The following is a 25,990-nucleotide window of genomic DNA, read 5'->3' as shown; positions in this document are numbered from 1 at the left end:
CGGGTCTGGCGCCCCCGCACTCTCTGGAGCGGTCACGGCGCGCCGTGCAGGGGCTTCTGCAGCGCTTGGGCAGAGCCCGGCGCTCCGGGGCTGCGGTCCTCTTTTTGCCTGGGCGCCTCGTTCGTTTGGGACCGCGACCCTTGGGAGGTTAGCTCTTGCCTGGTTAACGGGCGGAGGGAGCGGGAAGGCAGATGCTTTATTATTGTTCAGTCTTTTAGGAAGGGCTTGGAGGGCTGCGAGGCATTTGAGAATTGGATACTTTTTTTTTTATCCTAACGACCTTGAGACACGGACAAGAAGTGTTAGGAAAGTTTATTTCCAACGCACACAGTATCTCCGCAGAAGTGATAAAAAGAATGTGGCCTACATTATTTTTTAGGAAGTTCTTTTAGTACGTTTAGTACGCTGTTCTTTGGCCTTCCTGGAGAGAAAAAAAATTGTAAACGTTTTAAATAAAAACCAAACACAGAGTCACCATGAATTTCACGGGTACGACTTTTGTCCTTTACCTGGCTTTATCCTTGTAGCGTGTGTGCTGTTGAAATTGTCATTAGTTTTACTTGGGAAATCCGAAGGCAAGAAAAGAAAATAGCGTCGTCTGAAGAATCTTTTAGTAAATAAATCCCAGCCCTCAAATCTAATTACGGAGTTAGGTGGGATGTTTTGTGAAAAGGAGAAGAGAACTAACGGCCCAGAAAAACGTGATTTCCCATTTTGGCCTGTTTTTGGAGAAGCAAAACCTCCATAGTTTTAATCCGCGGCAATCACTGAGGATTGCGATGTACTGAAATTCTAAAATTAGAACTGTTTTTCAACCCCGTAGAAACTAGTTTGTACTGTGGTCCCTGTACTAGAAATCCCTGTCGTTGCCGCTTTAACCAAAGGAAACGCTTGGGTGAAAAGTTCTCTGTGTGATGAAGCCATTGCACTGGGACAGCACGTTGTTTTAGTAGCTGTGGTTTGTCTCATTGGAGTAAACGTGAAATTAAGAAAAATAACAATAGGTGTACTAGCATGAGGTGTACTAGCATAATTTTTGCAGTTTTACTATTAAGTAGTTTCATTTAGTAGAACTTGTTTAGCTTTTAAAAAATTGGTGTAGCACATGCATTTTTCATTTTTATGATTTCTAAACCATAGAATAAAGGACATAGTCACACAAATTGTTAAAAATTAAGTAATAGAGAATAGTCAGAAGCAAGAAATATAAAGTTGATTCTACCTCCCCAGTTCCCCAGTGGTCATTATTAACAGTTCGGTCGCATACAATATGTTTTTGTTTGGGGGGGTCACATACTCTTTTAAGATTCCTATGAAGTAACTTACGTAACCCTAGCTTGTGTGAACTTGCCTAAGAACTGGTTTAGAATTTATAATACTAGGTGTGCCTGTTGAAGTTTCTACAGCCTTGTGTTTCATACTGAGTTCAAGTATCACAACTACATTTTAAAGTTAGCCTCAATTTTAAAACATTTTCCTCTTGTCTTTGACATTTTAGGAGCATATTCTCAAAAAAAATCAAGGGGAAAAGGGAGAGAGGAAAGCTTTTATTTAAAAGAAAAATCATTTAGTTGCTGTAGTGTTGCAGTTCTCAGCGCTTCTGTGCATTAGAATAACTTAGGGTTTTTAAAACCCACCAATACTTGGGACCCACCCACAGATTCTGATTTAAATTATTGAGTAGCCAGACAACAGTTAAAAAAATCCAAATCTACTTTTCATACTAATTTATAACCTAATTTCCCTATAGGTAGTTGCTTAAGTTTGAATGGATTTGTTATACAGCAAGTATAATTTGTAAAATCAGTATTTGTATTAGAACTCGATACTCTTCATTGCAAATATCTAGAAAATTGTTCTTATTGGCATGTATTTTGATTACTAGAACATGTGAGATATATATTTCATAGCCAAAGAGCATTACAAATCAAAACAGGTTCTACTGGTCTATAGGTAGGTAAGCAAAGGGTTAGATTAACTCTTCCTGTGTCTTGAAATAATAAGGAATCTAAGGCAAATAAATATTGCCAATTAAGAAAGCCTGATTACCTGGAACACATAATTAAACCCTTCAGGTAATGAGAATGATTTTGGTGGTGGTCTTATTTTTAGGGACGAGTCAGATAACATGAATATTGAACTCATTCTGTGAAAAAGATATTTTTCCTCTAGTACATATTTAGATTCAGCTGGGTCTCTGCATTTCTGAATCTTTAATACTGTTTAGTCATAATTGATCTTCATAAATTGTAAGGCACTGCAAAATTCTTTATTAATTTTTGTATTGTATTTCAATATTCTTTTTGTAAAAAAGATATTTATTTATTTTTAGAGAGAGGAAGGGAAGAAAAAAGAGAGGGAGAGAAACATCAATGTGTGGTTGCCTCGATACTGGGGACCTGGCTCACAACCCAGTCATGAGCCCTAGACTGGGAATTGAACCAGTGACCCTTTGGTTTACAGGCCCACACTCAACCCACTGAACTACACCAGCCAGGGCTTTCAACATTCTTAATTGATTAAAAAAAATGTGGTTTTGTTCAGCATTCTGTGCTAAAGTATGAAAACTTTCTGTAACAGATGAATTGAGAAAAAGCTTCCTCTAAAACCCTTTAATTAAGTAGGATGTAAATTTCCACCAGTATTCTGTTTGGTTGGGTTTAAATAGTGTTTCCACTGAAAGAGCCTTAAAAATTTGTGTATCTACCATCAGACTCCTACCTTAAGACAAAAGAGTATAGGAAAGTACTTCCTCACCATCACCAAAGAGGAACCACACCCTGTAGTTCAGGAGTTGGCTGAGGGCCGAGTGTACGTACTTTCTCATATGGTGATGTTTTCTCTGGCCAGGTCTGTGAATTAGGAACTTTAAAGACTGCCAGCAAGAACAAGGCATGAAAATGGTATGCTTCTGTTTGGGGCGTGTTGCTCTTTCCCCTTTAGATACTAGTATTTCAAAAGATGAGTGGAAAACTCAGTTCATAACTTTACCCTGAGTCATGGACTCTATTTGGTGACATGTTTCTAACTGGAGTCAGTTTGCTTTTTGGAATTCTCTGGCTAGTAAGGGTGAGCATTGAGGCTCACTTTACCCCGTTGGTTCTTATCCCGAGTAATTTTGCCCCATGGGACATTTAGCGAAGTCGAGACATTTGGGGGTCTCATAATCAAGGGGGAGCACTGCTGCTATCTAGTGGGTAGAAGCCAGAAATGCTGCTCAATATCTTGCTTTTCTTGAGAAGGATAGTTCCACACAGGGAGGAGTCGCCCAGCCAGTAGTGCTGAGGTTGGGAGACCCCCCTGTTCTACTTTGTTGCATTGACCGGCTAAATCCTGTGTGAATTTTTGGAAATAGCATTAGTAACTGCTTCTAATCCACTAGTTTCATTGAATTTATCACAGTTCAGGTGGTCTTCTCAAATATTTGAAGGGTATTTAAATTTCTCACTGTAACATTTTTCTTTTTTTTGTTCAAATTTGAATCTCCATGCTTTTTTAAATTACATTTTATTGATTATGCTATTACAGTTGTCCCATTTTTTCCCTTTTTGCCTCCTTCCACCCAGCACCCCTTCCACCCTCAGAAATCCCCGCAGCTTTATTCACTGGTCATGATATAAGTTCTGTGGCCACTCCATTGCCTACTGTACGCGACATCCTCATGGCCTCTTCACCCATTCTCCCACACCCTCCTTCCATTGGGCAGGCACCGAAATGCTCTCACTATCTATGATTCTCTCTGTTCTTATTTGCTTAGCATGTTTTTTAGATTCAATTGTTGATATGTGTTCATTGCCATTTTATTGTTCATAGTTTTGATTTTTTCCTTAAATGGGTCCATTTAACATTTCATATAATAGTTTGGTGATGATTAACTATAATTTTTTCTTGTCTGGGAAGTTCTTTTTCTGCTCTTTGACTCTAAATGATAGCTTTTGGGGGTAGAGCAATCTTGGCTGTAGGTCCTTGCATGTCATGACTTTGAATATTTCTTGCCAATTCCTTCTTGCCTGCGAAAAATTTTTTGAGAAATCAGCTCACGTCTTATGGGAACTTAGCTGTTGTTAACTAACTGCTTTTGTCTTGCTGCTTTTAAGAGTCTTTATCTTTAACCTTTGTTTTTTCCCCCCTTTTAATATTTATTTATTTATTTTCAGAGTGAAGGGAAGGGAGGGAGAGAAAGACAGGGAGAAAAACATTGATCAGTTGCCTCTCACACACTTCCAACTGGGGACCTGGCCTGCAACCCAGGCATGTGCTCTGACAAGGAATGAAACCAGGGACCTTTCAGTTCACAGGCCAGCACTCAATCCGCTGAGTCACATCAGCCAGGGCACCTTTGGCGTTTTAATTATGATGTGTCTTGGAGTGGGTCTCCTTGTGTCCATCTTGTTTGGGACTCTTCCGCCTGGACTTGCATGTCTTTTCCTTCATCAAATTAGGGAAGTTTTCTTTCATTATTTTTTCAGATAGATTTCCAATTTCTCACTCTTTCTCTTCTCCTTCTGGTATCCCTATGATGCAAATGTTGGACCTCTTGTAGTTGCCCCAGAGGCTGCTTACACTCTTCATTTTTTAAAAATTCTTTTTTCTGGCCCTGGCTGATATAGTTCAGTGGATTCAGTGCGGGCCTGCGAACCACACGATCGTGGTTCGATTCTCAGTCAGGGCACATACCTGGGTTGCCGGCCAGGTCCCAGCAGGGGATGCATGAGAGGCAACCATACATTGATATTTCTCTCCCTTTCTCCTTCCCTTTCCCTCTAAAGATAAATAAATGAAATCTTTAAAAAATAATTTTTTCTTGTTGTTCTGATTCGGTTTTTGTTCCTTATGTTTCAAATCATTGATATGAATCTTAGCTTCATCTACTGTATTGTTGATTCCCTGTAAATTTTCCTTCATTTCAATTAGTGTGTCCTTCATTTCTGACTGGATCTGTTTTATGCTGTTAAGATCCTCACTAAGTTCCTCGAGCATCCTAGTAATCAGTATTTTGAACTCTGCATCTGAGAGATTGCTTATTTCCATTTTGTTTGGCTCTTTTTCTGGAGTTTTAATATTTTCTTTCATTTGGGCCATGCTTCTTTGTCTCCTCATTCTGGCAGCCTCCCCATGTTTGTTCCTGTGTATTAGGTAGAGCTGCTATGATACCCTGTCTTGGTAGTGTGGCCCAATGTAGTAGGTGTCCTATAGGGTCCAGTGGCACAGCCTGTCTGATCACCTAAGCTGGGTTCTCAAGGTGTGCTCCTCTTGTAGTTGAGCCTTGATTGCTGTTTGCAGGTCAATGGGAGGGATTTCTGCAAGCCAGTCAGCTGCAAAGCCTGGCTATGACCACTGACCACCAACCTATGCCCTCCATGGGATCAGCTGTGCAGGGGCAGGTGGTGGTACTTCAATGTGGTCTGTAGCTGTCCACTGGGTGTGCAGGCCCTGGTGTTTCCTAGGTGGTGCAGGCCAAGGTCAGCCCCACCTGTGTTCTGCCAGGGGTTATGCTGCAAGATCTACAAAGCAGTCTGCAGAGGGCTGCTGTTTGTGCTAGGCCTGGAAGTTCCGAGGTGAAGCCAACCTGTGAACCTAGGCTGGCTGTTGCTGGGCCTCTGACCTTCTAGCAAGAGGTACCATGGCTTGGGGCTTGCTGAGGCTGGCTGTTGCTTGTTTGAGAGAATTTAGGAAGTTATGAAGCAGAAGCCAAGACCAGCCATTCATATGGAAAAGCCATTGTTAACAGCTTGGGCCAGCCCATAAGTCAGGTGGGGCAAAGCCTCAGGGAAACTCCCAGGCAGGAGGGTGTTAGCCACCTTGATGGAATCTCAGATAGGGCACCTGGGCAGCTCTGTGGCTCTGTTGGGGGAGGGTTCAGAAGAGGAGCAGTGGCCTCCGCCCGCCTTTCTGTCTGGAAGGAAGCTGTCCCCCAGGTCTCGCCTTGATGCCAGATACTTCTGTTCCTCCTTGTGTCCCTTTTAAGCTGCCACCCGGTGCTGGAGCTCAGAGGGAGTGAGTCCGAATAAGTCCCTGTGCAGGTTCTTTAAGAGGAACTGCTTGGGATTCCAGGAGTTTCTTTCACTGACTGAGTCCCTTCTAGTTTTGCAGCCAGAAGTTATGGGGACTTATCTTCCTGGCACGGGAATCCTAGGCTGGGGGACCTAGGCTGGTGGGCTTGGAACCTCCTCATTCCTGAGCTGTTCCTCCCAAATTTTTGTCCACCACACGAGGGTGTGGGACCAGCCTGTTCTGTGACTCTGAGTCGCCCACCAGTCTGCATGGATGTAGTTTCTTTAGTTCCACAGTTGTTGGACTCCATTCAACTTGATTTCTGGTGGTTCTGAGTGGTGGTGGTTCTATGGTTTGTAGACATGGTTGTGGGAGGGGGTCGTGCTGCTTTTCTGAGAGAACCCACTAAGACTCAGATGATTCTAGGAAGAGCCAGTGCTGTGACTTGTACGTGTCTCCGTGTCTTTCCCTGTCACAGTTAATTTCACCTGTTAATCTTTCCACCTCGTTCTGCTGGAGTTGTCTTTGTCGTTTTAGTGCAAAGGTAGTCTGTTGAGTTGAATGTCTTGGAGATTATTTGAATAGTCATATTTAAACCTATTGGTAGTTCAGATTAATGTGTGTTCTGCCAAAAGTAAGGGATAGAGCAGTACTTTAAAAGTAATTGGGAATAAGGTTGTAGCTTATATGTAGATTTAGAGAGTGTTTTGATTTTCTAAGTATTTTTAACATTCCCTACGTACTTGAAATGATGGATGGTACAGAATTACCCTGAGCTAGTTAATAGCAATAACCAGAACTGGCGGTATGATACAGTGTTCCTGCCACTCACTGAAAAAAAAAAGAAACATAGGTTTTAAGTTCATTTACATGTATATGGATGACAAATGTGACGCTCGTCAGGCTGTCTGTATATGTACAAAATGTGACATCTGTGACTCATATAGGTGAATGCAGTATAGCATTCGTTAACCCTTCCTGCAAGCGAGCGTTAGCCATTCATGTAACTGAGCATTACTGTTGTTTCCGAGTGCACATCTCGATTCTGGGGAGCAGTTGCTTTGCTACGGGGAGAAGGCACATAATGCTGCCACTTACGGGGTTTTCGGGACCAGCCCTGGTCTCGAGTTCCAGATTTGAGGGAGGAGAAGTGATTTCACTGGAGTTAGAAAGAATGGCCCCCCACCCCACCGCCAAGAGAAAACCCTACACCTCAGAATCTGGTGTGTGGGTCCCAAGCAATTTGCTTTAATGGTTTTAGTCATAAATTTCGGTTTGTTATTTAGCCAACCCTCTAAAATTTAAATTAAGCCAAGGGGTGAATAGGGTACCTAGCAAGTTTGGCCAACTTAAATATCCAGGAAATTTTCAGTTGTTTAAGAGTCGCTGAATTTTAAGAGCTAGAAAATAGCTTCACCTAACTGCCTGACTTAAAAAAAAAGATTTTATTTACTTTTAGAGAGAGGGGGAGGGAGGGAGAAAGGGAGAGAAACATTGGTTGCATCTTGCAGGCCCTTAACCAGACCTCGCCTGCACACCAGGCACATGCCCTGATGGGGAACTGAGCCAGGGACCTCTCAGTGTGCGCGATGACACCCGGCCCACTGAGCCCCATCAGTCAGGGCTAACCTCCTGATTTTGTAGAGGAACCAAGGCATGGAATAAAGTGACTTACTCAGGCTGTTACATTCAGTGTAAAAGTGGGCCCCAAACTCTGCCCTTCCTTGGTTGTTGGGAAGGCCTTTCTACTGTTCATATTGCCTCGCTAGAATAACCACCTTTGCCGAAGCAGGAGCTTAAATTGTGGAAGGAGGAAATGATAGAATTTGATGGTATATTGCATATAGGAAGATAGGGAAGGTGTGGAGCCTAAAGTGATAAGAGATTTTGAGAAAAGTGGAATAACTCGAGAACTCATTTGGATGATACTAGATGTAGATTTCTAAAATGTTAGTACTGGAAGGGTCACTAGAGGTTAAACCTTGACTCAGTTTTCTGTTGTGAGTGAGACAGCAGGGCCTAGACATGCCCAGAACCATACCGATTGTGGTCGAACCAGAACAGGATTGTCTCCCGACTCTGATACCCGTGTATTTCTACTATTAACTCCCAAGAGCGTGAGGTGGTGCGGAATGTCCAGGTGAACCCGGCCCGTAGGCGGTTGCACATTTGGACCTGATTGGAGGTTAGGAGTTAATGAAGTTGCGTCCCCAACGTAGAGGGCGTAGTGAGATGAGAATACACAGTTCGCTGACGCAGCGAATGAGAGCTGCAGCAGAGCACTGGTGGGTATCGAGGGGAGCTGAGAGGGAGAAAGGAGTGAAGGGGGATGAGGCAGCGCTTGGAGGGGAGCTAGGAGTGCGTGCTGCCTCGGAGCCCACAGGCGTTAAGAAGTTTTAGAAGGGACCGTTGAGTTCTGTCACACAGAGAGAGGGTTGAATGAAAATCAAGAGAGGCCATAAACAGATAGGAAAGTCAGAGAGCCAGGTGCTAAGAGGGGCATGGGTCCATACGCGGCTGAAGACGCCCTCAAGGAACTTGACAGTGAAAGAGTGGGAAGGGGAAGGGCGGAGACTGGTTTCTGTTGAGGAGCGCTGTTGGGCGGAGAGTTCGCAACCCCTGGGAGCTGCTGTTCTCCTGTGTTAGATGCTGAGGCTGAATGCCTCCTAGTTTCTCTCTCCCTCGGGAGCGCCCAGTCTGGGCGGCACATCGTGATTATGTACTGCACTGAAGGAGTTCAGCCCTAAGGAACTGAGGTGACGGGATCAAAGAAACACCTGGGTATGGTGACCGAGTGATCGACCTAACGGGTGAGAAGGGTTGGAGGATGGCCTCGCCCAGGGGAAGGGGCCTCAGGTTTGATTCAAGTGTCTGCGCAGGGGTGTGTCTAGGTAACACAAAAGGATAGCTGTTGGCATCTCTGGGCCACACTGGAAGCAGAAGAGTTGTCTTAGGCCACACATTAGACACACTGTGACATGTAATCACACACACACAAATCTCATATTGTTTTAAGTAAATTTACGTCTTTGTGTTGGGCCTCATTCATAGCCATGCATGACCGCATGTGGCCTTCAGGCTGTGGGTTGGACACGCTGGCAGGGATTGGGGAGCCTGAGTTAGGATAAATCGGCAAAGGACATTGACGTGACCTCTGGAAGGGGGTGAGTAGGAGTGAAGGTTTTACTTGGAAGATCAGAGGTGTAGTCCTGGTGTCCTAGGAAGAGAGAGGTGATGATGGTGTGGTGGAAAGTCAGCAGCTCTAGCCCTGGCAGGTGTAGCTCAGTGGATTGAGCGCGGACCTGTGAACCAGAAAGTCAGCAGCTCTGTTTGTTTCAATCGAATTTGGTGTGCAGTTCAAGCCAAACGAACAGGGTGTTTTTTTAACCCAGCGTGCCCACTGCAGACGAGTGCAGAATCGCCCAGCTAAACACCTCCTGCTTCTCTTCCTTTGCCCTGTGCTGTCAGCAGAGAGAGGAAGACTTGAGTGGAGGCTTTGTCACCTTTTTTTTCTAACTGCCCTTCTCAGTGGTCTCAGCTTCTGTCGAGTGTGCACCTACCTCGCTGTGCACAGCCGCACATGCTGCTGTTGCCGGAGCGTTCCATCTTGTCTGGCGTCCGCTGCTCTAATGATACCAGCTGCACGCGTAGGGTTGGAGCCTTCACCTGCATCACAGTACCTCACTGTGGCACACGCAAGGCCCGCGGGCTGAACCTGGCCCTCCACCTTGCTTTATTCGGCCAGCGCCTTGTTTGTCCCCGGCGCCATTGAGCTCTCGCTTAACTGTGTTAGGGAGTAGTTACATTTATACAGGCCTGAAATTTACATTTGGCCCTTTGAAGGCAACCACGAGGCTGATGTGGCCCCGGGTGACAATGAGTTTGATACCCCTGCTAGGTACATGTTCTTTTTAGAGTTGTTCATTGTGTGTCTGCTCTGTATCAGGGCATTCACATTGCTCAGCGAACTTTCATGGTAAAATAATTGAAATTCAAAAAGCCAGTTTCATGAACTCAATTGCAAGTCCTGGGGGCTGCTGTGTGGGTTTCTAGGGTTGGCGACGTCTGATTGCGCCTCTGGGTAAGTGATGTACACACGGCAGATTTTTAGTTTCCTTCACGTGGTAGTGAACGGTGGCAGTTCTGTCACACAGTCCTGGCCCTGCCGCCCTGTGGCTCCAGTGTCCCTCGGTGTTGCCCTCTTGAGCCCGGCCCAGAACGACTCACTTCCACTTCTGCGTTCAGCCAGCAGGAAGGGGGAAAATGCATGACCTCACGGGTGCCGCATCGTTTCCAGTCAGAATTTAGTCCTGGTGACACCCTAGCCACAAGGTTGGGTTGGAAATGTGTCGGGCAGCTAATATGCCCAGCTAATATGCCCAGCTAAAAATCTCTCACTGTAGCAGAGGGGAAGGTGAATATTGGGTGAGCAGCCAGCTCTCTCAGGGACTTCCTTCTGTGCGGCTTCGAGTGGGGTGTCCCTGAGGCCTGAACGGATGGTTCTCCTTAGTGCTCTTGTAGGAGAGACCCAGGGTCTCTAAGGTCTGGATTCACCTGCTGTTGTGGCCGTGAGAAGAACCCTAAGAGATTATTCACAACATTCCCTTTCTTATCTGCCAGTAATGGTAAAGAAAAGTATGAGTGTGCATTTATTGCAATGATCGCATGACATTTAACCTACATTTATAACTTGCTTTCCAGTAGTCTGTAACAAACTAAAAAGCGGCATGAACCCCTTTGTTGCTACCTGATAAGTTACAAAAAGGGAGCAGCAGTTCAGCTTAAAGGGGGGGCAGACTGGCACCTGGGCTTTGTCCACCTCGCCACCGTGGTCGTGCAGCCTTTTGTGCTTCCCAGCCCGAAGTAATTTGGGAACCGCGTTTATGATTTTGGGCCACATCGCCTACTTGTGCATACGTTACTTAATGTTTGTCCTTCAGTTTACTTTAAATGGCTTCATTCTTTAGACTTAGCCTCTTTGTAAGCCATGATCCATTAAAATGTGATTTTTGTTTCCTAATAGACATTAAATGCATAATTTTGAAAATAAAATACCCCTTTAACTACCTAAGACACCTCCTTTAGTACCAGTGATACGTACTCACGCTTAGAGGGCTGGCGCTGGGCCCAGCCCCTCGGCCTCACTGGTAGTTTTTTGTGAGCTGTCCCGACACCCAGAGCTGGAATGTGGCTCACAATTTGAAAGGATTATCTTTTTGCTTTCAACTCTGGTAGGGAAATTACTAGTTAGTGCTTAATTTTGAGCTAAGAAATCAATTGCTCCTAAAACTTTGACAGGCTATTAAGAGTGGTCTGTAAAACGTACCCACTTGAAGATCTTTCTAAGCCTTGGCCAGTGTGGCTCAGTTGGTTGGATCATCATCCCTTAGACCAAAGGGTCATGGGTTCGATTCCCAGTCAGGGCATGTATCCAGACTCCAGATTTGATCCCTGGTCAGGGTACCTAGGAGAGGGTAACCAGTCGATGTTTCTCTCTCAGGTCAATGTTCTCCTTCCCACCGCCTCCCCACCCCCGCAAAGCAATGAAAAAATATTCTCGGGTGAGGATTAAAAAACAAACAACTTTTCAAGATCTTCTCCAGGACCTGTTGTGCGACTTGCTTAACTTTTGTAGGTTCCAGTTTCCTTATAATTAATGGAACAGTATTATTTGCCCCATAGGGCTGTTCTGAGGATTAAATAATACATGTAAATGGCATAGCTATGGCAGATGCCCTTTCTGTTGATGGCTATTTGGGTTGTTTACATTTTTGGACCATTTCAAGTAACACTGATGTGAAGAGTCTTTTGTACATGTCTTTTGGTGGACATAGGCATTGATTTCTCTTAGGTGTATATCTGGGAATGAAATTCCTGGATCGAGAGTTTGTTTAGTTTTCTTTTTTCTTTTTTTGTAAGATTTTATTTATTTATATTTAGAGAGAGGGCAAGAGAAGGAAAAAGAGGGAGAGAAGAAACATCAATGGCAGCTGCCTCTCACGCACTCCCCACTGGGGACCTGACCCTCGACCCAGGCATATGCCCCACCTGGAACTGGGGAGCCCTTGGTCCGCAGGCCCGCGCTCCACCCACTGAGCCACACCAGCCAGGGAGGCTGGTTTAGTTCTCCGGGGTATGGCCAGACAGTGTTCCAAAGTGGTTATGCTCCCATCAGAGTGGGGAGAGTTCCGCTCGTGCCACATCCTCTGCCACAGTTGCTATCGCCCTTTGACCTTTTAGCCATTCTGATAGGCAGGGAGTGGGTCTCACTATGCTTTTAATTTTCATTTCCATGATAAGCAATTGTATGGACGCACTTTTCGTGTGATTATTGACCATTTGGATATCCTTTTTTAAAAAGATTTCATTTATTTATCTTAGAGGGGAAGGAAAGGAGAGAGAAAGAGAGAGAAACACCAATCATGGTTGCCTCTAGTGTGTCCCCTGCCCAGAACCGGGAACTGGCCTGCAACCCAGGCATGTGCCCTGACTGGGAATCGAACCTCGATCGTGTGGTTCGCAGGCCCGCGCTCAGTCCACTGAGCCACACCAGCCAGGGCTGGATATCCTTTTTTAATGAGATGCCTGTTCAGTCTTTTGCCCATTACTATTTAAAAAATCGGTATATTTGTCTTTTTCTTGCACATATCTATATTGACTCTAGGTATGAGACTTTTGGATATAGATATTGTGATATTTTCTCCCATCCCGTGGTTTGCATTTTAGCTCTCGTAATGGTATCTTTTAATGAACAAATATTCTTAATTTTAATAAAGTCTAATTTGTCATTTTTTAAAATGGTTAGTGCTTTTGTACCATAAGAAGTTTTTGCTTTTCCCATGTTCAAAAATACGTATTTAAAAAATATGGGAAACTAACGTTTTTCTCTGTGACAACATAGGTGATGCCATGGAGAGTGGAAAGCCTGCTCCAGTGCAGGTTGTTCTGGTTCAGAAGGACCAGCACTCCTTTGAGCTAGAAGAGAAAGCCTTGGCCAGCATCCTCTTGCAGGACCACATTCGAGACCTCGATGTGGTGGTGCTGTCAGTGGCTGGTGCCTTCCGAAAGGGCAAGTCCTTCTTTCTGGACTTTATGCTCCGATACTTATATTTCCAGGTAAGGTAGAATTATTTCATTTCAAGTGAGAAAAATGAGACTTTGTGTTCGTAAGAGCAAAATATGCATAGAGGTTATTCTTGATGTGCAAAATTTAAGATTTAATGGAAGTCTTACTCTTCCTGCAGAAAGAAGGTGGCCATTCGAACTGGTTGGGCGATCCTGAAGAGCCGCTAACGGGGTTTTCATGGAGGGGGGGCTCTGACCCAGAAACGACGGGGATTCAGATCTGGAATGAGGTTTTCACTGTGGAGAAGCCAGGCGGGAAGAAGGTAAGGAAGGAAAGGGCTGGCAAACGAACAGAAACAGCAACAAAGTGAGGACTTTAATGTGCACTTTGATAATCCAATCAAAAGTAATTTTTATCACAACAATATGGTTATGGCTTAAAAATAATGCATGAATATAGTTTAAAAGGTCAAATAGTAATATAAGGCTTCTAACAAAAAGCAGTAAGCTACAGTTGTAGAGCCTGTCCCCAAAGGGGCAAGTCACGTGCCTCCTAAACGGGAAGAGGGGACTTGGGGGTACCGCTGTTTCCTAGACAAACTGTAAACCATTTCTTCCTAAAGCGTGCCTTCGCAGCTGCTTGTTCCTCTCATTGGTCAATCCTTCTAGGACTTAGGGCTCCAGATTCCCCCTTCAGGTTGTTCAGTTTCAGCCTTTTCCTAAATGCTAAGTCATTCAGTTTTCTGTGGGCTGGAGTTGATGCACATGGTATGAGAATNGGGGCTCTGACCCAGAAACGACGGGGATTCAGATCTGGAATGAGGTTTTCACTGTGGAGAAGCCAGGCGGGAAGAAGGTAAGGAAGGAAAGGGCTGGCAAACGGACAGGAACAGCAACAAAGTGAGGACTTTAATGTGCACTTTGATAATCCAATCAAAAGTAATTTTTATCACAACAATATGGTTATGGCTTAAAAATAATGCATGAATATAGTTTAAAAGGTCAAATAGTAATATAAGGCTTCTAACAAAAAGTAGTAAGCTACAGTTGTAGAGCCTGTCCCCAAAAGGGCAAGTCACGTGCCTCCTGAACGGGAAGAGGGGACTTGGGGGTACCGCTGTTTCCTAGACAAACTGTAAACCATTTCTTCCTAAAGCGTGCCTTCGCAGCTGCTTGTTCCTCTCATTGGTCGATCCTTCTAGGACTTAGGGCTCCAGATTCCCCCTTCAGGTTGTTCAGTTTCAGCCTTTTCCTAAATGCTAAGTCATTCAGTTTCTGTGGGCTGGAGTTGATGCACATAGTATGAGAATACCACTTTAAGTATATATGACTCCCATTCTTCAAAAACTTTTCTTTAGTATTTCCTCTTATTTCCTCTATTTCGCCTCATTTTTTGGCCGTATTTATTTATTTAGAGAGAGAGGGGAAGGGAGGGAAAAAGAGAGGAAGAGAAACATCAATGAGCGGTTGCCTCTCGTGCATCCCCTACTGGGGACCTGGCCGGCAACTCAGGCCTGTGCTCTGACTGGGAATTGAACCAGTGACCCTTTGGTTTGCTGACTGGCATTCAGTCCACTGAGCCACACCAGCCAGGCCTGTTTTAGCCTCATTTTTTAAGTTGGCAAATAGTTGCCATGATTTGCTCTTTTTTTATTGAGATAAGTTTACGTGCCACAAAATTCGTTCTTTAAAAGTGTATGACTGCTCTGGCTGGTGTAGCTCAGTGGATTGAGCGCCAGCCTGCGAACCACACGATCGCGGTTCGATTCCCTGTCAGGGCACATGCCTGGGTTGCAGGCCAGTTCCCGAGAGGGGACGCACCAGAGGCAACCGTACATTGATATTTCTCTTCCTCTCTCCTTCCCTTCCCCTCTAAAGAAAAATAAATAAAATCTTTAAAAAAAAAGTGTATGACTAAGTGGTTTTTAGTATACTTGTAAAGCTGTTTAGGCATTGCCACTCTCTAATTCCAGAACATTTTCACCTCCCCATTAAGAACATCAGTCCCCATTAGCGGTCACTCCTCATTTCCCTCCTCTCCCACCCCTGGCCACCACGCATCTTTCAGATTACAGATAAGAGGTCATATATGTGTATTTTTGTTTTGTTTGTATGTATTTTATATGTATCTGGTACTTGCTTTTTGGGGGGCAACATTTTGTTTTTAATAAAATAATACATATATGCATAGTTTAAATAGTTAAATAATATTGCAATATTGATAAGAAAAAGGAGCATCCCTTCCACTGCCTAGTCGCTTTTTCCAGAGGTGGCCACTTGCAGTGCTTGTGGCTGTGTCTTCGGCTGTTGGCTTCTAAAGTTATTTTATTTATTTTTTAAAGATTTTATTTATTTATCTTTAGAGAGGAAGGGAAGGAGAGGAGGAGAGAAATATCAATGTATGGTTGCCTCTTGTATGTCTCCTGCTGGGAACTGGCCTGCAACCTAGGCATGTGCCCTGACTGGGAATCAAACCACGATCATGTGGTTCGCAGGCCCGCACTCAATCCACTGAGCTACACCAGCCAGGGCCTAAAGTTTTTTAAAAGATTTTATTTATTTTTTTAGAGAGAGGGGAAGGGAAGGAGAAAGAGGGAGAGAAATATCAGTGTGAGAGAAACATCCATTGGTTTCCTCTCGCATGACCCCTACTGGGGACCTAGCCTGCAACCCAGGCACCGTGCCCTGACTGGGAATTGAACCGGTGTCCCGTTGTTTGCAGGCTGGCACTCAATCCACTGATCCACACCAGCCAGGGCTGCTTCTAAACTTGAATCTCACTTTCTAGGTGGGAGTAGGTCATTAGGTCCTCTTTAAAGCTTAGCTGGCTTACATGGAATGCAATGATAGCCTAGATCCTTCTGCTTTCCTTTGGCGTCTTTGGCGTGGGTCTTTTGTAAAGATTAAAATGAATGTTAGTTTTCTTTTGTCAATCTACCAGAAAACCCTAGAAATTTGAGGGATGAATACAACCTTGTAGGTAAATGCCAAAAATATTCCAGCCCATATATTTTATTAAATTTAGGATTATACCTGAGTTTAAAATTATTTTTTTAAAAAGTGAGTTAGTAGTTTAAATTTCTTTTTAAGAACAAAAGACATCTAAATTACTGACTTGGTGGGTGAGTTAATTTGGCTGTTGCCATTGGTGGGGCAGTTTTTCCTTCTTTCCCAATGGCTCTGTAGGCCTCTTTTTGTGTCATTTTACTCGGTCAGAGCAGATAATCCCCAGTGAAGTTCTCCACTTGGAACTAGGCACTGAAGTAATTGTGCTTCTCTGATAGAACCTATAAGCAGGTGCATGAGCCTCACTTAACTGTTACCTGTACTTTCCAGTTTCTCCTTTATGTTTTGCCCTTCTCACTCGAACATGTTTTTCCCCCTCGCTTTCAAGGTTGCGGTTGTTCTGATGGACACCCAGGGGGCATTTGACAGCCAGTCCACTGTGAAGGACTGCGCTACCATCTTCGCACTGAGCACCATGACCAGCTCTGTTCAGGTGACACCTCCTGACTGGGAAACAGCTTTGCAGAGGAGATGAGATAAAGAGGTGGCATCTGGTTGTAGTTACTGTTCTGTTATCAGAATTCCTATGGGGACATGTAAATGTTCTTTTTAGACTACAGATACACGTTAACCTCTTACAGGCTCAAGAAGGAGCCTATGCTATTTTTCCACTTTGGTTATAAATTTATATAAAATACTCTAAGAAAAGTTTAAGAGTGGAAATTGCAGTTGCATCAAATAGGGAAAGCAGATTAGGTAAGAATTTAAGAAAACTGTATTTTAAACTGTAAAGGAAGATTAGGTTATTTTAGTCACCTTTGCATAGTTTTCCAAAGGACAGATAACGTTACTGTTTGAACAGACTTCATATTTTTATGTGCAGAATGTTAAATGTACAGAGCTTCTGTTCAATGCTTTAGGCTTATTTGGGCTTTGTTTGATGTAAGTTAAAATAGTATCAATTTGGACTTTTGTTTTCTAGATTTATAATTTGTCCCAGAACATTCAGGAAGATGATCTTCAACAGCTACAGGTATGTATTCCGCACTGAAACATCATAATATATCATTTAAAAGGTTTTTTTTTTAAATTTTTATTTATCTTTAGAGGGGAAAGGGAAGGCAAGAGGGAGAGAAATATCAATGTATGGTTGCCTCTTGTGCATCCCCTGCTGGGAACTGCTGGGAACTGGCCTGCAACCCAGGCATGTGCCCCAACTGGGAATCAAACCGCAGTCCTCTGGTTCACAGGCCCATGCTCAATCCACTGAGCTACACCAGCCGGGGCCATTTAAAAGTTTTAAGATAGACTGGACTTCCGCCAAGATGGAGGCATAGGTGGAAACACTGTGCCTTCTCCCACAACCAAGTTTGAATACAACAAAAGTTTTGGAGAACTAGGACACAGCCAAAGACCAGAAAACGGAATTATACGGAAGTCCGACCGCTACGAACCCTTCAACGGACGGTAAGAGAGGTGGGCGGAGCCAGCAGCAGAGCTGGGTCGGGCAGGACAGAGCTAGGCGCACAGGCAGCCTGGAACCAGTTGGGGTGCGGGGCAGACTGACCAAGGTCGCACATTCGCGCACAGTAAGACGGACCACGCAGGCCCCAGAGGGTGAACCCAGTGGTGGAGGGCTGACAGCGGTGGCACACTCGCGTGCAGTGGAACGAAACACGTGGGCCTGGTGACGGTGGTGGCTGCGGTGCCAGTGGGGGTCGCGGCAGCAGGCGGCAGAGGGAAGCCATTGTCCCTCTTTGACCCCGCCCCCACATACAACGTCACAACCCAGCGACTGAGTTGCCCTGCTCTGGTGAAAACCTAGGGCTCCGATCCTGCTACTTAACAGGCATGAACAGCCCAAAAGATGGCACAAGAAGAACTCAGAGTCCCAGAGCCAATAACTCGAAGCGACCAACAGATTGCCAGCCTCTCAGAAGCCCAATTTAAGACACTATTTATCAGGATGCTCACAGAATTGGTAGATTACAGTCACAAATTAGAGGAACATATGAAGGCTAAACTAATTGAAATGAAGGGAGATGTCCAGGAAACCAATAGCGATGGAAAGGAAACTGGGACTCAAATCAATGGAATGGACCAGAAGGAAGAACGAAACATCCGACCAGAAAGGAATGAAGAAATGAGAATTCAAAACAATGAGGAGAGGCTTAGGAACCTCCAGGACATCTTTAAACGTTCCAACATCCGGATTATAGGGGTACCAGAAGGGGGAAAGAAACAGCCACGAGTGGAAAACGTATTTGAACAAATAATAAAGGAGAACTTCCCCAGTCTGGCAAAGGAAATAGACTTCCAGGAAATCCAGGAAGCTCAGAGAGTCCCAAAGAAGTTGGACCCAAGAAGGAACACACCAAGGCACATCATAATTACATTAGCCAAGACCAAAATGAAGGAGAGAATCCTAGAAGCAGCAAGGGATAAGGGGACAGTCACCTACAAAGGAGTACCCATCAGACTGTCAGCGGATTTCTCAAAAGAGACCTTACAGGCAAGAAGGGGCTGGAAAGAAGTATTCCAAGTCATGAAATCCAAAGACCTACAGCCAAGATTGCTTTATCCAGCAAAACTTTCATTTAGAATGGAAGGACAGATAAAGTGCTTCTCAGATAAGGTCAAGTTCAAGGAGTTCATCATCACCAAGCCCTTATTATATGAAATGCTAAAGGGACTTATATAAGAAAAAGAAGATGAAAAATATGAACAGTGAAAGGACAGCAAACACACAGTTATTAACAACCACACCTAAAACAAAAGCAAACCAAGAAGACAGCTAGATCAGGAGTGGAACCATAGAAATGAAGAACACATGGAGGGTTAGCAACAGGGGGGTGGGAGGAGGAGAAGAGGGGAGAAGGCACAGAAAATAGCATAGATGGTAGGTAGAAAATAGATAGGGGGGAGGGAGAGAATAGTGGGGGAAATATAGAATCTAAAGAACTTGAGACACGTGGTTATAAACTAAGGGGGGGGAGAATGGTGGGGGAGGGAGTGTGCGGGTGGAGGGGAATGAAGTGGGGGAATAGAACAACTGTAATGGTATAATCAATAAAATATATTTTAAAAAAAGTTTTAAGACAGAAAAATAAAAAGCTCACATCAGTTCAAGGTATATTTTTCTTCAAATGAGTTTGTGGCTTAATTTAGGTTTTTAGAGTTTTTTGGATTTCAGAATTGCAGAGATCATGGATTTTGTATAAGTTTATCTGTGTTTTTCTTTTGTCTTTATATAGTATTTTATGTGTATCAGGTACTTTTTTAAAAGCAGCATTTTGTTTCAAACAAAAGTTACACACACACATATAGTTTAAAAGGTTAAATAGTTAAATAGTTTGTAACCTTGGCAACCACCAATCTGTTCTCTACCCATGAGCTTGTTTTGTTTTGTTTTTTTAAAATATTTTATTTATTTATTTTTAGAGAAGGGGGAAGGGAGGGAGAAAGAGAAGGAGGGAAACATCGATGTGTGAGAGATACATCAATAGGCTGCTTTTTGCACGTCCCCAACTAGGGGCCTGGTGTGCGGCACGTGCCCTGAGTGGGAATGGAACTAGCGACTGTTTGGTTCACAGGCTGGCACCCAATCCCCTGAGCCATACCAGCCAGGGCTTGTTTGATTTTTTTTTAGAAAGATTTTATTTATTTATTTTTAGAGAGAGGGGAAGGGAGGGAGAAAGAGAGGCAGGGAAACACCTATCAGCTGCCTCTGGTATGCGCCCAGACCAGGGACCAAGCGTGCCATCCACGCACATGCCCTGACCAGGAAGCCTGCTGGCAGCCTTTCACTTGGACACCCAACCAACCCAGCCATGTGGTCAGGGCAAGCTTGTTTTGTTTTAAATTTGGTTTTTATTATTATTTTTATCCTCCCTGAGGATGTGCTTATTGATTTTAGAGAGGGAAAGGAAGTGGGAGAGAGGGAGAGAAACATCAGTGTGAGAAGCATTGATCGGTTGTTTTTTGCATTGCCCTGACTGGGGACCTAACCTGTAGCCCAGGCATGTGCCCCGACCTGGATTTGAACCCACAACCTTTTGGTTTACTGGACAGGGCTCTAACCAAGTGGACTATGCAGGCCAGAGCTTTTTTTTTTTTTTTTAAGATTCCACATATAAGTAAGATCAGATGGTATTTGTCTTTCTTTATCTGACTTATTTCACTGAGCATAATGCCCTCGAGGTCCATCTGTATTACAAATGGCAGAATTTGCGTCTTTTATGGCAGGGATGTTCCCTTGCTTGTATTCGCCACATCGTCTTCATCCGTTCATTCACTCATGGACACTTAGGTTGCTGCCATGTCTTAGCCATTGTAAATAATGCAGCAATGAACATGGGGTGCTTATATCTTTTTGAGTCAGTTTTCATTTTCTTTGGGTTAATTTCCAGGAGGGGATTTGGTGGATCGAAATCGTAGTTCTATTTTTAATTTTTTGAGGAACTAAACTCTTCCACAGTGGCTGCACCAATTTACAGCGGTGTGCAAGGTGCCCTTTTCTCCACATCCTCTCTGACTCTCACCTTTTGTCTTTTGATCCATTTTCACAGGTGTGAGGTGCTGTCTCATTGGGGTTTTGGTTGGTGTTTCGCAGATGATTAGGGATGTTCGCCTTTTTACGTGTTTGTTGGCGATGCGTATGTCTTCTGTGGGAAAATATCTATTCAGGTTCTCTGCCCAATTTTTTTGAAATAATTTTTTAATTTAATTCTTGTTCAAGTACAGCTTGCCCAATTTTAATTGGATTTTTTTTTGCTATTGAGTTATATGAGTTCCTTATATATTTTGGATATTAACCCTTTACTGATACGTGATTTGCAACTCTTTTCTCCCATTCAGTAGGTTTTTTTCCACTTTGTCAATGGTTTCCCTTGCTGTATAGAAGCTTTTTAGTTTGACGTGGTCCCATTTATTTATTTTTGGTTTTGTTCCCTTTGTGTTTGCTGTCAGATCCAAAAAGCCATCACCAAGACCTGTGTCAGGGAGTTGAGCCTCTGTTTTCTCCCAGGGGTTTTGTGATCAGGCCTCACAGTCAGGTTTCAGTCCATCCATCCTGAGTTCATTTCTGTGCGTGGCGTGTGGTAGTAAAGCTGGTTTTACTCTTTTGCATGTGCTGCCCAGTTTTCCCGATACTGTTTAAGATCGAGGAGACTGTCCTTTCCCCGTTGTATGTTCTCGTCGTCTTTGTTGTCAATTGACCACAGAGCAAGCGCGCGTTGTCCTGGGCTCTGTGTTCTGTTCCCCTCTCTGCTGTCTGTGCCAATTCCGTGCCTTTTTTTTAGCTTTATAATATAGTTTGAAATCAGGGCCTGGCAATTTCTTCTCAGTTCCTTTCTCATTTGGATCCCATTTAATCTTTTATTTGTTGATTCTGCCTTTAATTCTACGCCTTCTCCAGTGGCTTCTTGAGAAAGGATAGGAAGGATACATAGGAGATAACTTTTTTGAGGTCTTATAAGTCTGAGAATGTTTTAATTTTGTCCTAGAATTATAGGGTGGAGCTATGTCTCTTTTAGAATCGAAGCCGTTGCTTTATCGCCTCCCAGGTCCCACTGGCGACGTTCCACACCGTTCGATTCCCGAGCTTTTGTCTGTGACCTCCGTTTCTCTTTAAAGCTTTCAAGATCTTATTCTTGGCTTGAATTTTCATGATAATGTACCTTAGTGTGGGCTTTTTTGTAAATTCACATCCTCAGATAAGATGTTCAAATTGTTGCAACCAAGAAGGAACAATAGGGTGATGCTATTAAAAAGCAACAGTCAGAACACAAAAAAAGAGCTGCTGGAAATTAAAACTGTGGTAGCAAAAGTGGAAAATTCTGTAGAGGAGGAGTTAGAAGATAAATTGGAGAAAATCTCCCTGGCAGGTTAAGTAAAAGACAAAGAGTAGAAATGGGGAGATGGGGAGGGGGAAAAGGAAGTGAAGCGAAGAGGGGAGGAGAGAGAGATCCGAGGGGACTGTGGGGCGGGGGGGGGGGGGGGGGAGGGAACAGTAGGCACAGAAAGAAAGGAAAAGTTGGTGATCAATTCAGGTGAGATGAACATGTTAATAATAGGTATTTTAGTAAAAGAAGGAAGATGGAGGGAAAGAAATTATAAAAGGAATGATACAAGATGATATTCTAGAATTGAAGGACATGAGTTTTTGTGTTTTCTTCTAGAACCTTTTTTCAAAGGTCTGGTGGTTCTCGGCCGTCTGTATTTAACAGTGAGCCGCTAAAAAATATGACAGGGAGCTTTGGTAGGAGTTAAGCCTTGTTCATTTGTTTGGGATCACAGGTGTTTGGGGAAGACGATTTAGCTATTTCGTCCAACCTCTAAATGTCTGTATTTGCAGACTGTTCTCGGGCTGTCCCATTCCCCAGAGAAGAATTCTTTAAACTCCTGCCTGGGTTGGTCTAGAAGCTTGCTGCGGCTCCAGCAGGGTGTGAGGGCCTAAGGGGTTTCTCTGCTCAGCATGTCTGCAGACTTTGATTTAAGAACACATTTCCAGTAAGGAAATTGGACGTCCACACGGATGTCTAGGGAAAGAGCAGAGCCGGCAGGAAGAGGGGCCCATGTCCCTGCTGCAGCGGTGGGCCCAGCAGGTCTGAGGAGCAGCCGGGCGGGCCAGCAGCCGGGCGGGCCAGGTCCCACTGTCCGGACCGGCTCTTACACCGGCTGGGGTTGGAGGGTCTGAGCAGAGGCGGGATGTGATCTAACTGATCTTACTGATACTGTGAATACGGTGGGAAGAGCAGGACACGGAGTGCGTGAGTGGTTGGATTCTGGAGTTGCTAATGGATGGGGTGTGGGATACAAAGCAGATTCAAGATTATTTTAAGGTTCATGGCTCCTGTGGGCTTCTGAAACTGGAACTTTGGTTTCATATAGGTAGTAGTGAAGTCTGTTAAATGAGTATTTTGATAAAGAATAGCTACAGAAATATTTTAAGTAATTTTGCCTAATAAACTGTAACTTTTTTTTAAAGCTCTTCACAGAATATGGTCGTTTGGCAATGGATGAAATTTCCCAAAAACCCTTTCAGGTACAGTGTTAATTATAAATGTCATTTGTACCTTTTTTTCAGTTCAGAGATCAGCAAACTACAGCTCACAGGCCAAATGTGGCCAGCTGCCTGTTTTTATATGACTTACAAATTACGAATGGTTTTTATGTTTTTAAATGGTTGAGAGAAAGCAAAAGCCAAAGAGTATTTTATGATGCATCGGTTTCCTGAAATGTGAATGTTGGTGTCCGGAGCGGGGGTTTTATTAGAGCTGCCTGGGGTGCCTCTCTCTGTCCACGTGTGCAGGAGGCGCACCGACCCCCGTCTCAGCCCATCGTTTCACGAGGGCGGGAGTGCGCGGTGGGTGTAGAGGAGCTTTAGGTGCTACTGGTTTCTCCTCCGTCGTGGCGAAGTGCCGCGGGCCTGGTGTGTGACGAGCCGGTGCCCTGCGTTTCCTCTCCCGAGCTTCACTGCACCCCCCGTACTTGCCTTTAGCGGAGGTGGCTACAAGGCTTCCGGGACAGACTGGTCCTTCAGCACGTTTTCTTGTCTCTTTGGAAGAAGCTGGCCTTGTGCAGACAAGTGTGTCAGTTGTTACTTTGAAAATAGATGTGTGCAGCATTATAATATGTCCTGCTCTTTTCCTAATTAGACCCTGATGTTTTTGGTTCGAGACTGGAGTTTCCCTTATGAATACAACTATGGACTACAGGGAGGAATGTCATTTTTGGAAAAGCGTCTACAGGTAAGTGGAAGTATAATACGAGGAATCACCTAAAAGCAGTGATCACGTTCTCACTTGCCTTATCTCTTGTATTTCAAGCAGATTCTGGGAAGTTATACTAAATGTGTGAAGTATCTATGCATATTAACACACTAATATTCGTGTTTCAGATTAGAGAACCTGGGTACACAGTGCATAGGGTTGTAGAGAGGAGCTCTGTGCTTGGGTTGTAGTTTCCACTGCACATGTTACACCAGATTCTGTATGTGCCTTTAGAATGTCACATTCAGAACTTGAGTCTGTTGTTCTTATTCAGAATTCTTATTTGTTTAGGATGAATATAAACAGGCTTAGTTTGCATTTTTTCCAAAATGAAAACACAGGAGTCCTTTGTCAGTGATTACTACCTGGCTAGATGCTACCTCATGCCCACAAACCTGTTATTCTTTCCAGGCATTGTGCAACATTCTTTTTAAAAGAAACTCTTTATCACCTGTTCTTCGGTAGCTATAGGAGCTAAGCCATGGTTAGTCAAATTCATGCATTCATTGCTTCTTAGGATTCTGCATTTGCTCATTGGAAAAAATACAGGCCACCACGCCCCATCAGAGTTGGGCAGTCTTTCCTTTGTCCTCGTTCCCTTCACTAGCGGTTCCTAGTGAGGAAGAACAAGCGGTCTTTTGTGACTTGCCGGTCTCCGTCGGCAGGTGAAAGAGCACCAGCACGAGGAAATCCAGAACGTCCGGAACCACATCCACTCCTGCTTCTCCAGCGTCTCCTGCTTTCTGCTGCCGCACCCGGGGCTCCAGGTGGCCACGAGCCCCGAGTTTGACGGGAAGTTGAAAGGTGGGTTACAAGTGGTGTTGTTTTAAATATGCGGTTTGATCTTCGGAATTAAATAATGACCAGAAAATACCACTTAAGAATCTAGTGAAGCCCTGGCTGGTGTGGCTCGGTGGATTGAGCTCGGGCCTGCGAACCACACGATCGCGGTTCGGTTCCCGGTCAGGGCTCATGCCTGGGTTGCAGGCCAGTTCCCAGCAGGGGACGTATGAAAAGCAGCCACACATTGACGTTTCTCTCCCTCTCTCCTTCCTTCCCCTCTAAGGATAAATAAATAAAAATTAAAAATTAAAATAAAAAAAAGAATCTAGTGAATGCTTAAGGGAAGTAGTGTGTTTTCCTGGAAAGAGCAATAGCGTCTGGTAGTCTGGTTCGGTTCCCCTCCTGCCTTGCTGCGACCGGCAGAATTGGCTCGCCTTAGTCTCTGTGTGACGTGGCCGCGGTGCCGTCCTTAGTGCTCTTTCTAAGAGGCATGCTATGGTTATTGGTCTGTCGAAGATAAAAGTGCTCAGTAAAGGGAGACTAGACATTAGCCAGCTGATATTTATCGAGTAGAATTAACTTCCCAGAGAAAGATGGCCTGGTGCATGGCATGACCGCTGTTTTCGCCTTACTGGTGATTGTGACAGAACCTGACGCCGAGCCACGTGTTGCTGTCAGGACAGGCTGACTGGACGGTAGCTCACAGAGCCCAGAGTTGGGACTGATGGGTTCCACTGTCTTATTTTTGTTCCTTATTCATGAGACCTTGAGTCACTGAATGGCTAGCCCTCAGTTTACCCATGTGTTAGACTTGGCACTTTTTAAACAAAAATATTTTATTTATTTATTTATTTTTAGACAGGGGAAGGGAAGGAGTGAGAGAGAAACATTAATGTGTGGTTGCCTCTTGGGCAACCCCTGCTGGGAACTGGCCTGCAACCCAGGCATGTGCCCTGACTGGGAATTGAACTGGCGACTCTTCGGTTCACAGGGCTGCTCTCAATCCACTGAGCCACACCAGCCAGGGCTAGACTAAGCACTTTTCTTTATAAACTTATCTGAGCTTCTGAGGTTCCCAGTAAAAATGATAGTAGTTGCCATTTTTAGATGCCCAGTCGTGCTCCCAACTGTCTTAGTTTGTTTGGGCTGCTATAACAGAATGCGGTAGCGGGGTATTTTAAATGTTGATTGTGCTTATCTGATCGGCAGCTTTAGAGATTTTTAAAAATAGTTTTGAATGTTTTCCAGGAGTCTACATTATCATTCTAATATTGAGTCATCCCTCTTAAAGGGTCATATGACCCTCCAAGGAAATAAATCCGAACTGTTTCAACTGAGATTTTTATGGTGATATTTTTCACTGGAACCAT

General features: G+C 44.2%; 1 protein-coding gene across 5 annotated transcripts in view; it reads left to right on the top strand.

Moving 5' to 3' along the window:
- ATL3 (atlastin GTPase 3) overlaps positions 1–25,990 on the top strand; it is a 33,746-nt gene that overhangs the window by 696 nt on the left and 7,060 nt on the right. For 2 of the 5 annotated variants that reach the window (XM_037052991.1, XM_037052989.1), the window contains exons 2-9: positions 12,896–13,110; positions 13,239–13,349; positions 13,883–13,915; positions 16,454–16,558; positions 17,048–17,098; positions 23,054–23,110; positions 23,724–23,816; positions 24,503–24,641. In XM_037052991.1, coding sequence (XP_036908886.1) covers positions 12,904–13,110; positions 13,239–13,349; positions 13,883–13,915; positions 16,454–16,558; positions 17,048–17,098; positions 23,054–23,110; positions 23,724–23,816; positions 24,503–24,641 — 796 coding nt within the window. In that variant the 5' untranslated portion in view covers positions 12,896–12,903. Of the gene's footprint in view, positions 1–12,895; positions 13,111–13,238; positions 13,383–13,819; positions 13,916–16,453; positions 16,559–17,047; positions 17,099–23,053; positions 23,111–23,723; positions 23,817–24,502; positions 24,642–25,990 lie in introns of those variants that run through there. The other 3 variants (XM_037052993.1, XM_037052988.1, XM_037052992.1) reach the window with 2 other exon arrangements.

This window comes from Sturnira hondurensis, unplaced genomic scaffold (assembly GCF_014824575.4).
Source record: "Sturnira hondurensis isolate 20B ecotype Veracruz unplaced genomic scaffold, ASM1482457v3 Scaffold0007797, whole genome shotgun sequence".
NCBI lineage: Eukaryota > Metazoa > Chordata > Mammalia > Chiroptera > Phyllostomidae > Sturnira > Sturnira hondurensis.
This window is presented reverse-complemented; position numbering and strand designations above follow the sequence as displayed.